At 37.9% G+C, this 10435-nt stretch overlaps 1 protein-coding gene across 2 annotated transcripts; it reads left to right on the forward strand.

Moving 5' to 3' along the window:
* Nucleotides 1-748: 748 nt before the first annotated feature.
* lcn15 (lipocalin 15) lies at nucleotides 749-7966 on the forward strand. 2 transcript variants are annotated; one of them, XM_072664743.1, is made up of 8 exons: nucleotides 749-769; nucleotides 2027-2131; nucleotides 5044-5186; nucleotides 5569-5645; nucleotides 6402-6512; nucleotides 6860-6961; nucleotides 7350-7374; nucleotides 7471-7966. In XM_072664743.1, the coding sequence occupies exons 2-8, from the start codon at nucleotides 2033-2035 to the stop codon at nucleotides 7493-7495; spliced, it is 582 nt and encodes a 193-aa protein (XP_072520844.1). In that variant the 5' UTR covers nucleotides 749-769; nucleotides 2027-2032; the 3' UTR covers nucleotides 7496-7966. The 2 variants fall into 2 exon arrangements, with proteins under 2 accessions (XP_072520844.1, XP_072520843.1); XM_072664742.1 differs by lacking the exon at nucleotides 749-769 and having other exon boundaries at nucleotides 1877-2131.
* Nucleotides 7967-10435: the final 2469 nt, after the last annotated feature.

A 10435-nucleotide genomic window follows, 5' to 3' on the forward strand; every position in this document is an offset into this window, starting at 1 on the left:
TGCCAGTTTTCAACAGTTTGAGCAGTCATACACAACACCAGTTATCTCATTTCTCATATGACAAATTCTGAAATAGTCAAGTTTACGTAGTAGTAATTGCTCTAGTAAGCTTTCAATATTTCATACACACCTTGCAAGCACAGCTTCTGTAATTGTTGCTATCAAAGGTTATGGGTGGGGGGGTATTATATATTTTCATTTATATATATATATATATATATATAAGTTGTTTATTTCCGTGTGATCAGTGTTTAACATTCTCAAGAAAGTTTCTTCTTATGATGGCAGAAATCACAAGAAATGACGACTCATTGTTTTTGAGATTCCATAGAAGAACCAGTTTCAGTTCCCTACAAATCTTTTAGTGGAGGTTTTTAAAGTTAGATAAATATGGGATGTAGATTGTAGATGTTAAGTGTTGGGTATCTTTTTAAAAGTGTACAGAACCTCCACTTAATGTAAAGTTCCAGGGAAGGCTCAGATTGGTACAGAAGCTTTTATGTTTTGTTAAGGTTCTTAAAACTTAAAAAGCTCTTTTCACACATCTCTCTTTTTTAGGGAACCAAAAGTGGTTCTTCTATGTCTAAAGAAAGCTTTGTGGTTCTTCCGAGCATATGATTGTGTGTCCAACCTCTATGGTTCTGCTGGATTTCTGTGATCTTACACAGTTTGTTTGTGGGTTTCTGTAATCCAGTCATTTTAGTGGGGTTTCACTTCTTGAAATCCCTTTCTGCGTAATGTGTCTGAGACCAGCATGTTGTGAAATGTGGTGAGTAAAAACATTTTAGTCATGTTAATTAATCTTATTATAAGGTTGTTGTATGTTGAATTTTATTTATTTGTTTATTTATTTTATATAAATTATTTATTTATGTTTTGATATATTTTTTAGGTACTAGGTTTGTCTGAATATTTTTTTTATTCTGCTGACATGGCTTGTTTCAGGACATAATGCGTATAATGTTGCTTGTTCCAAGACATGCCCAATTCCACAGCTGTGTCTGCCCTGCTCTAACACACAGTTGAACTGGTTTACGCTAAAGCCCTGGTCTGAGTGGCATGCAAAACTTTTGGCAGCCCTTGGTCAATTTTAGTTTAGTTTCGAACAATGGTATGTTCTGAGACAAACAAAAAAACTCCAACTGTTAAACACAAAGTGGATTGATCATAATCAGAGCTTATGTTGCAGCCAGTGGCACAAAACCATATTACTGGTAGAGGAAAGAATGGGTTCAATTAAATATCAACTGAAAGCAAACAAACAGAGAAAAAAGAAGATAAGAAAGAAAAGAGGATGGCTTCTACAGTAGGGTAATGACCCTAAACTCACCTCAAAATCCACAATGGACACATTACATACAAACTAAAGATTTTGCCAGGGCCTTCACAGTCCAATGACCAAAATGCCTCAAAAAACTAGAAGCTTTTTGCAAGAGCGAAAGAACAGAAATCCCCTAAACAATCCTTTAGGGGATTCTTTGCATCTACAAAAGGCATTTGCAAGTTGTGAAGCTTGCCAAAGGGTGCCCAAACTTTTGCTTCATGCCTTTTTTAAAAAATATATATATTTTATAGATATTTTGAAACTGTAAAAGGTTGATTTTTAAAAAGTAAACATGCTTAAAATATTTTAAAATGTAAAAAAAAAAAAATTTAAGAAATGTTTTGCTAACTGAACTATTTACAGTAACACCTATTTGACCAGGAGTGTCCAAATTTTTCCACGACACTGTATACCTGATGGAGGATGGAGGTGACTGTGGTGTGTTTTAGCAGTAAAACCACTAGTCTGATTTAAGGAGTGTTCCTGGAAGGCTTTGACTCAGATCTGTATCTGTAGAACTGCTTGTCTAGACGCATATTAGGGAGTTGCTTGAGTTTCATTTCCACAGTTGCGGGACTATGCTGGCATTGGGGGGGCCTGGCCTGAGTTACATACATAAAGCCCCTGTAACAGCCTGCTCACACTGACCGTGTCCTTGCTGGGCTGCACAAGCTTTACTTTGCTCTGCTCTCTGGGTTACAGTGCAAGATGTTTCTGTTGGTGACAATTCTGTGCAGCATAGTGCTGTGGACGCACTGTCTTCACTACACTGACGTTCAGCCTCAGCAGGATTTTGATGTGGAGCAGGTGAGTAAAATAAGGAACTCAGGGTGGGCTTTGGTGTGAGATTAGTGTATTCTTGGAGTGATTGTCTGAGAGGGTGCCTGAGCATTATACATGCGCTATACCTGTAAAATGTGTATGTATTTCTAAATGAAAACTGGTGTGAGCACTGCTTGAGTGTGTGTAAAAAAGCTAAATCTAGGTCAGCAGAGTTGTTGTTGTATTAAAAAACAAACAGTGATGGGCTCACAGGATTGCGACATGCTGTATTAGTTTTAATGGTGCCCCAGGGCTTATTTACAAATGCTTATGTTGCTATCAAACTGTGTAGTGAAACTCAGTTGATCATGAACAGCACTACGGTTAGGTATGTTTAGTATGTTTAGGTTTAGGGTTAAGAATTGGTGAAGAAACTGTAATTGTTATCTAGTTAAATGGTGGTTACAGACAAGATCAAGAAAACAGTGCTACCTACCATCGTCAGATCTTTTCAGCCCTCGTCTTGTCTCATTAGGGACAATTAGAAATGGCAGATGTACAAGTCTTATGCTAATACTTAGGTAATGGTACAAATAATATTTATTTAAAAAGTTCCCTGGTAAAGGTGACGTATGGTTTACATTTACCTTTACTAAAGTAAAAGTATAAAAGTAGACCCTCCAAAATGTACTGAACTTCTGACCCGGTTACAGGTTGGTCTCATAGCAGATACTGAATAAATGATATGGTATAATGCATAATGTATAGCACTTATTTAATAATAGATTTTCAATTTAAGCCTATGGTTCAAATGGTTAAAGTAAAACAGTCAGTGTTTTTTTTTTTTTATTCTAATTCAGTTTTTAAAACGTTTTGGGTGACCGATGTTCACAACCATGACACTGAGTGTATATAACGGTTTATGCTAAAACTGTAGCATCATCTGCAAAGTCATACATGTTGTATAACCTAATAATGACACTTAAAATACTGAGTTTGTCAGTTTTATATTCATGGTAAATGTGGTAACACAAGGCATTATCAGCTCTTGTGTTCTGAACCTGTGATTGAAATATTTTTAAGCTATTTAACTAAAATCGTGTTGAAGTATTCCTTTGTCTAATTTGGCATCGCAACTATATGAAATTAAAAAGTCGTTTTTAAACAAAAATGTTAAATTTTAAAAAAGCTAAATTACAACCTCTCAACAACAACCCCTCCTCTCCTTTTTAACGGTGAGCTCAGAGCAGCTGTTTCCAGTTTTCCTGTTTCTCAGACCACTGAAAAACCATGACTTAGCAGAAGTTGCCTAATAAAAGACAAATTTTAATTTTTAAAAATAGCTGACAGATATACAGATATAATTATAGATAACAATACTTATACTTTTTTACTTCCAAAGAAATTCTATGTTAATTTTTTGGAGCTTCACTTATGACATTTGTGTGGGTTATGTGCCAAAAACTGCATTTCTGCATGACCATTTTCAAACCTTTCTTTATCCTTAGTTGAACACCCTGTTTTTAAAACTGTGCCTTTAAGGCCGCTATATGTAAATGGACTCTGATCTAATTGGCAGCCCAGGCAGAAACATTCAGTGTGAATCGGTGGAGCTAAACTGTTGCAAGAACAATGTATTTGAAATGAAGCAATCAAGATATGATTAAAGACTTTCAGTTTTAATTAATTTCATTCAACAAAGCTGACTGGATTGAAGGTCTTGTCTGTGGAGCATAAAGCCGGGTGCAAACTTTATTACTTACTTAACAGAAACTTTGATTCATCAAATTTGATTAATTAACTGAGTCAATCAGTAAAGACATGCTTATGCCTGGACATCCTAAGCTAATGTAGTTAAACAAACCTAATGGAAAAGAGGGAAACAGTGCAGATTTGTTTTCATTAATTATTCATTTAAAGGATTTTTTTGCCGGAAATTCAAATTAACATAAGTTATCACTTTCACCAGATTCAATCGATTAGCCAAGACATGGGTGGTATCTGATATGCTCTTCTTTAGTTAAAACAGGAAAAGCTAGGCTAACATTGCTAACAAAAACTGCATTTGGACTGTCACCAATTTCACTTGGATAGGATCAAATCTTTTATTTGTTTGAAAATCTACCCAAACTTTTTTTTTTATTATTATTTAGTGTTTAGTAAAACACCATGGACAGATCTTATTTAAACCTAAATTCTAAAATTAAAATACTAACTCAAATAATCAGCCCTTTCATTTAAACCATAAGCATTAATGTTTATTTTTGTGTTTAAGATTACGCTGGCGTGGATGTTAAGCAATATGTCCACTTGACAACAAACTTGGTGATGGTGGGTGAGGTCATGATGGTGTATTTACTTAGTAAAAGACGCATGAGGCAGCGATGTAAAAGTCCCCACATCCATATGGCAGTGGTCATGTTTCACTTGAACTGTTGCCTACCCTACCCCCACGATTTCCAATCGTACTGCTCCATTCTATCCATATCCATAAGCTTTCAGAGGCCGCGCCCAAATATGGGAGAAATTAATGCAGAGTACAGACAGAAGGTTACGTTCGTATCAATATCCGTATTTAACATTCAGCTTATGGAACCTTAAGGCATACTGTGTTCTAAGCCTTATAGATTTGTCTGTTTGTCAGGTTTTGGGCATTGATTTATGAAGAGATTGTTGACTGTCTAAATCCAGTGTTTGTTAGCAGTATTAGCCTAGCATCTCCAATTTTGAACTAAAGAAGCAAACTTCAGATACTGAACATGTCTTGGCAGATCAACTGCATCTAAGGGTAGGTGGCGAATAATGATTTTTGCAATTTTTTGACTAGCTGTTCCTTTAAGAAGAGTAATAAGATTCAATAAGTCGCCTTTGATGAGTCAGCTTAACTGAACGGAATCTTTTTGTATGTCATTGTAAGTAAAGACTCTAACTAAACCTGTCTGCCTTCTTTTTTTCAGTTTGCAGGTGAATGGTATCGTGTTGGCATGGCCTACGAAAATCCAGCATTTATCAAATATAAAAACAGACTGCTGATCTCCAAGGGTCTCCTGGTTGCTACAGAAAATGGAAGTGCCAACCTCTCCATGTGGACTATGACTGGGTACAGTGCGTCCTGCTCTTACCGTTCATATTGGTAGAGGGATTAAATGCTACCAGCTATCATGCTTACTGTTGTGTTTCACACCTAAGCTATCTCTTAATTTCGCTGTTTTTTTATTTCATTTGACATAATTTAAATCTGGCAGTTTTTTTACATTTTGTCCAAATTTCATGACAAATGAACCAATAGCAATACTCAAGATACTTGGAGTAAACTCTTTTTACGCTGTCCTCTATTGAATATTACAAAGGTGTTTTCCTTCTCATTTTAAGTTGCCATTTTGGAGATAATAGGTTTCTGTGTAAATATTTATTCATAATATGTCCTCCAATTCAGTTTGTTTCTGTTTGATCAATCAATGGTTCCTTATTCCTACACTCAGGCCAAAGAAATGCTTACCCAGTTTTTACGAGTATGAGAAGACTGATGTTCCTGGACTGTTCACTTATTTCAGCCAAAGTAAGTCCAGCTTTCTCTGTTCTTGTGTAACCATGCTTCTTCATACACACACACACACACACACACACAAACATGTGAACAGTAGAAAGAGAGCCTAGAAGCACACTGATCAGAGGGTTAACTCTGAGCAAAGGGCAGACTGTGGAAAACCGCTCTTTTGTTAAACAGCACCAGTAACTCTGAAGTCATATGTTGCAAATCAGAGTAGCTAGGGTGACCTTATCAGTGGAACGAAATGATCTTTGCATAGAATTACACACAGTGCAGACATCTGTGTATACAGTGCAAGTCAAAGGACTGGACACAGAACTGAATGTATGCTTTTCAATAAACCTCATATCCCCATTTTTGTCTTTTTTTTTTTTTTTTTTTTTGCTGTTTTTTTTTGTCATTTTGCTGTTTCGGACATAAGAAGAGGTTTTGCTTCTACAAGTGACAAAAACAGCCTACAGACATATTCAGATGCCTCTTGAATGAGTGGTGTTCAGCATTTTGTCACTGTCAGAACTTTGTATCTCCAAAATCTGCAGTAACTGTAGGAGACAGATTAAGGGAATTTCAGTGTGAGTTAATATGTCTAGATTTTCCAAGTAATTTTGGATCCCTGGTCAGTTTTCATAAAATATCTTTATATATCAATATCTCTAAGTCACCACATAGGATGCAGGCAGGTGCTACACAGACTTTATAAGAATGTAAATTCTGTAAGAGACTTTTCCTAAATGGAACTCATCATGTGGTTCTCTCTGCTACAAGGACACAAGATAATAAAAGACATCACAATGGTGGAGACCAACTACACTGAGTATGGAGTGGTCCTGAAATACAAGAAGATGGATAAAGAGTACACACAGGTGGCTCTCTATGGTGAGTAAATGAGGCTCATTCATATGTCCATTTGAAATTAAACCCTTTTACCCTCTACTGTACATTAATCAGTAAAAATGTTTGACAGATGTGGTATGCTTTCGGTCATGAACCATTGTTTCCATCTGCATACTTAAACTAATCTTGCTTACCTTGTCCAAAGAATCATGTTTCAAACGTATACCTTTGCTCTTTTTTTTTTGCTTTAGCTTTTTATTAGTTCTTTAATGTGCTTTTCTTTAATTTCCTCCATTTATTAAATCACTATATCTGTCAACTGAATTTAAATGTGCTTCTTTCAAACATTTAACCTGACTGAACTTAATCTCTCCATATTTGTCCTTTAGGTCGAACCCCGACCCTCAGGCCAGAGTTGGAGGATAAATTCAGAAAGTACGCTTTGTCTTTGGGCTTTTCTGCAGAATCCATCGTTATACCAGCCATTCTGGGTATGTCTGAAGCCGTGTAGAGGAGAAAGGCAAAGTAAATAAGACATTAGACCGGAATGAGTGAGGTCCGATTGACCACAGGCCTTGTGATATTTACAGAGCAAATATAAACCCGTTCCAGGCTCGGAACACAGTACGGTGGAAGTGGAGGTTTTTAAGCTGAAATGAGATCAGCTCTGATATTTCTACGCAGTGGTTATCATGTCTGGATGGGAAGGTGACAGCTGACTCTCTGTCAGGTTAAAAAGGCAATCTGAACCTTGACCTGTGCTGCAAATTTCAATGTTTACAGATGGGTTCCAGTGTCTTACTACAGCTTTAGCAATCTTTTACTCTTTATGGAGCTACTGTAAATGACAGTTTGATTTCTTTCTCTTTTTTTGAACAGATCCATGTCCTATTCCAGAACCAAAGTAAGGACAGCTAACGTTTATCTATGCATTGTTCAGTATTCAGTATTTAGTTATGTGGCTTTTCAAAAGCTTCTCTCCAAATCTTCTCTCCTCCAGAAACACAACAGAAGCGACTGACTAGCCGAGTGAACACCTGGTAAAATAAGTGGTACAGTCTTGCCTGTGCATGTTCAGATCTCACCCAGATGTTTGGGGACAACAACAGACTGCGTTTGCATTATCTGCTACTTTTTATTATCATCTTGTGCTCTATAAAGTCTGGTATTCCTTAGCAGGAATAGTAAATGTTAAGGAATAAGAGACTTCATAATGAAGCAATGCTGGTAATTGTATAATATTATTTTCTGCGGACGTTCTTGTAGTTCCTATGTTCTCTGCTCTATTCTTTTGTGGAAAAAATATGCTGACTTTAAAAATAAAGGCTGTAGCAGTACTTTACTGTTCTGCATTGTTCCCTCTGCCAGCAGAGGGCACTGTTGTTTAACTCCCAGGACTAAATGCATTAAAACTAGACACTGGATTTGCCTTTGGACAGTGATCACTGTCCTGAGTTCATCTAAGAACAAATGAATAAATCACATGTCGAGGCTCATTCTTCATTTTGATTTTCTTGCCAAACCAAACGACTGAGATTGCAAGGGACCTTTTGACTCCAGGACTCTCTCAGAAATAAGATCCTTCTCCTGCACTGTACACTGAATGGGGGGGGCGGTAAAGAGAGTCTTTTAAAGATTCTGTACATTTTCCCACTGCTATATGACTGAGGCTTAAAGGGTAGTCCCTACCTTTACTTTTAGGGTCGTAATAGTTACTAAGGTTTAAGGGAGGTTTAATGGAGGTTTTTGCTTGATTTTGAAATTAATGGTGTGATTGGACAGACCCAGGCTAAGTTGCTGTTAAAGTAGAGTAACAACGTGAAGGTGTGTGTGTGTGTGTGTGTGTGTGTGTGTGTGTGTGTGTGTGTCAATGCTGTGTGAGTTTTGGGGTGGCAGGGGGGAGAAGGACGACTCTGAAAGATGCTGTATGAAAACCTGCTGTATGTCTCAACAGATGCTAAATTGACGCAAAACCCTATCTTTAAAGACATCTGGTTACACGTGAGTCATGTGTAGTGGCGTGGGAACGCCGAGCTTGAGGACAGCTGTGCTGAACACACCTCAAGACATATCATTCCCTAAAAGCAGCTTTCAGGTACTTGTGTTAGGCAAGAGTGTGATTACCCAACAGTGTTCACAGGAGACCCACTGTATTATCCCTACGCAAATACACACTGGAGTGAGCTAGTTAGTCAGTTGCAGGGCTTGTTCCTTTAAATTCCCACCGAGGAGAGCTGCTGAGCCGCAGCTACTGACATCACGATCCGTGTTGCCTTTTCCTGGGGATATCCGCGCCAAACAGAGAGGCTGGGAATGGGAGGGGAACAGGAAAACATGCGCACGGAGGAGGGTGGGCCCTGCTTATACCACTGACATTTCAAGCCATGTGCATGCAGTCCCATACATGCAGCTTAGTGCGGTCATAATCTATTTTAACCATAAAACAGCACTAGGTCTGAATGTTAGGCCTATAGGTCACGTAGGCCCTGACCTCTGTATGTATTGTGTAGAAGCGATGGTGTGCCATATATTCGGAAACTAAGGAAAATTTAAAAACTGTGAAAATACATGAAATATTTTCACTGTTGAAAAAAAAATTTAATCTTCAGATGCTCTTGACATTGTGTTGGTATTTTATGATGAATGGACCAACAAAAATGAACAAATATTAATTGAAATAAAATTGTGTTGGATTAACTTGGGTCTTGGGTAGCTGTGATATCCTAGTAATATTCTTAGATTACATAAAAATGACATAACTAGCTTACGTTAAAGCACGACAGCATGTAAACAAACAGATGTCATTTCTTACAGTGTAATTCTTTATTTGATTAAAGGTAAACTTTATATGGGGGCCCATATAAATGACAAACCACCTAGGATCCTTTTCCAAAAGGTCTGAAGAAGTTCTGCATGCTAAAACAGCGACTGATCATGTCAGTGACTCAGTCTGAACGGGTCGATCAATAGTTAACGAAACCAGGCGCCTTTGCGTTTACATTTTACACTCCACCTTAAATGATGCAGCAGCTACATTTTGGCACTAGTACTTGTCCGATACTGGCAGCCTTTTAATAGCCATTAAAATCAGCAAAACTCAATGGGGAAACGTGAGACACCCAGTCTTTTTAGAACTTGCTGTGACTTTAAAAGTCATGTAGCATGCAGTGGGCCTTTGAGAGAGAAAAAGTGATGTGAATTTGCATAATGCAAAATGTCCTGTATATAGGTAGTTATGTGTGTGTGTGTGTATAATATATATATATATATATATATATATATTTATTTATTTATTTGTGTACATATTTGAATTAAGGCAATTCAGTGAACTGCTTTTTTTCAGTGTACATGTAGCACTACTTGGATCTTTCTCACTCTCTCCCTCTCCATTCCTGACCTCATGTGTATGGGCAATAGCACCACTTGCTGTTGTGGTCTGAGGGCAGGAAGCAGCTTGGTTCCCACACAAAGGTATCAAACACCCAGACCGGTACAGACTCAATGGCTCACACACACACACACACACACGCACACATACACCGGTCCAAATGCCAGCCTTGTAAGCATAACACACAGTACAGTGAACAAACACACACCAAGACAAACAGGACATTCCTGCTGTCTGACGCTGCAGGCCGACAGAATTACTGCTCCTCTACTCGCTATAGGTTACTGAGCGTTTACACCGCAAAACATCTGCCTTAACGCTGCCCTTCTCACAGCACCTGACATCTCCCGTCACGCTAAACAATATCCGGATGGATGAGTCAGGCTACAGCTCTATGGGCATGACTGGTCTGTGTCGTAACAAACCTCATGTCTCTGAAACGGCAAATTTATAGAAAAAGAAAAGAACGTCCCTAACTTCAATGCAATTGAAAGGAACTTGTTTTTTTCTCCCAAGCAGTTTTACACCCCTTGTTGGTCTACGTGTCATTAAACGTACAGCTCAGCTGGCATTTTTT

This window comes from Salminus brasiliensis, chromosome 20 (assembly GCF_030463535.1).
Source record: "Salminus brasiliensis chromosome 20, fSalBra1.hap2, whole genome shotgun sequence".
Lineage (NCBI taxonomy): Eukaryota > Metazoa > Chordata > Actinopteri > Characiformes > Bryconidae > Salminus > Salminus brasiliensis.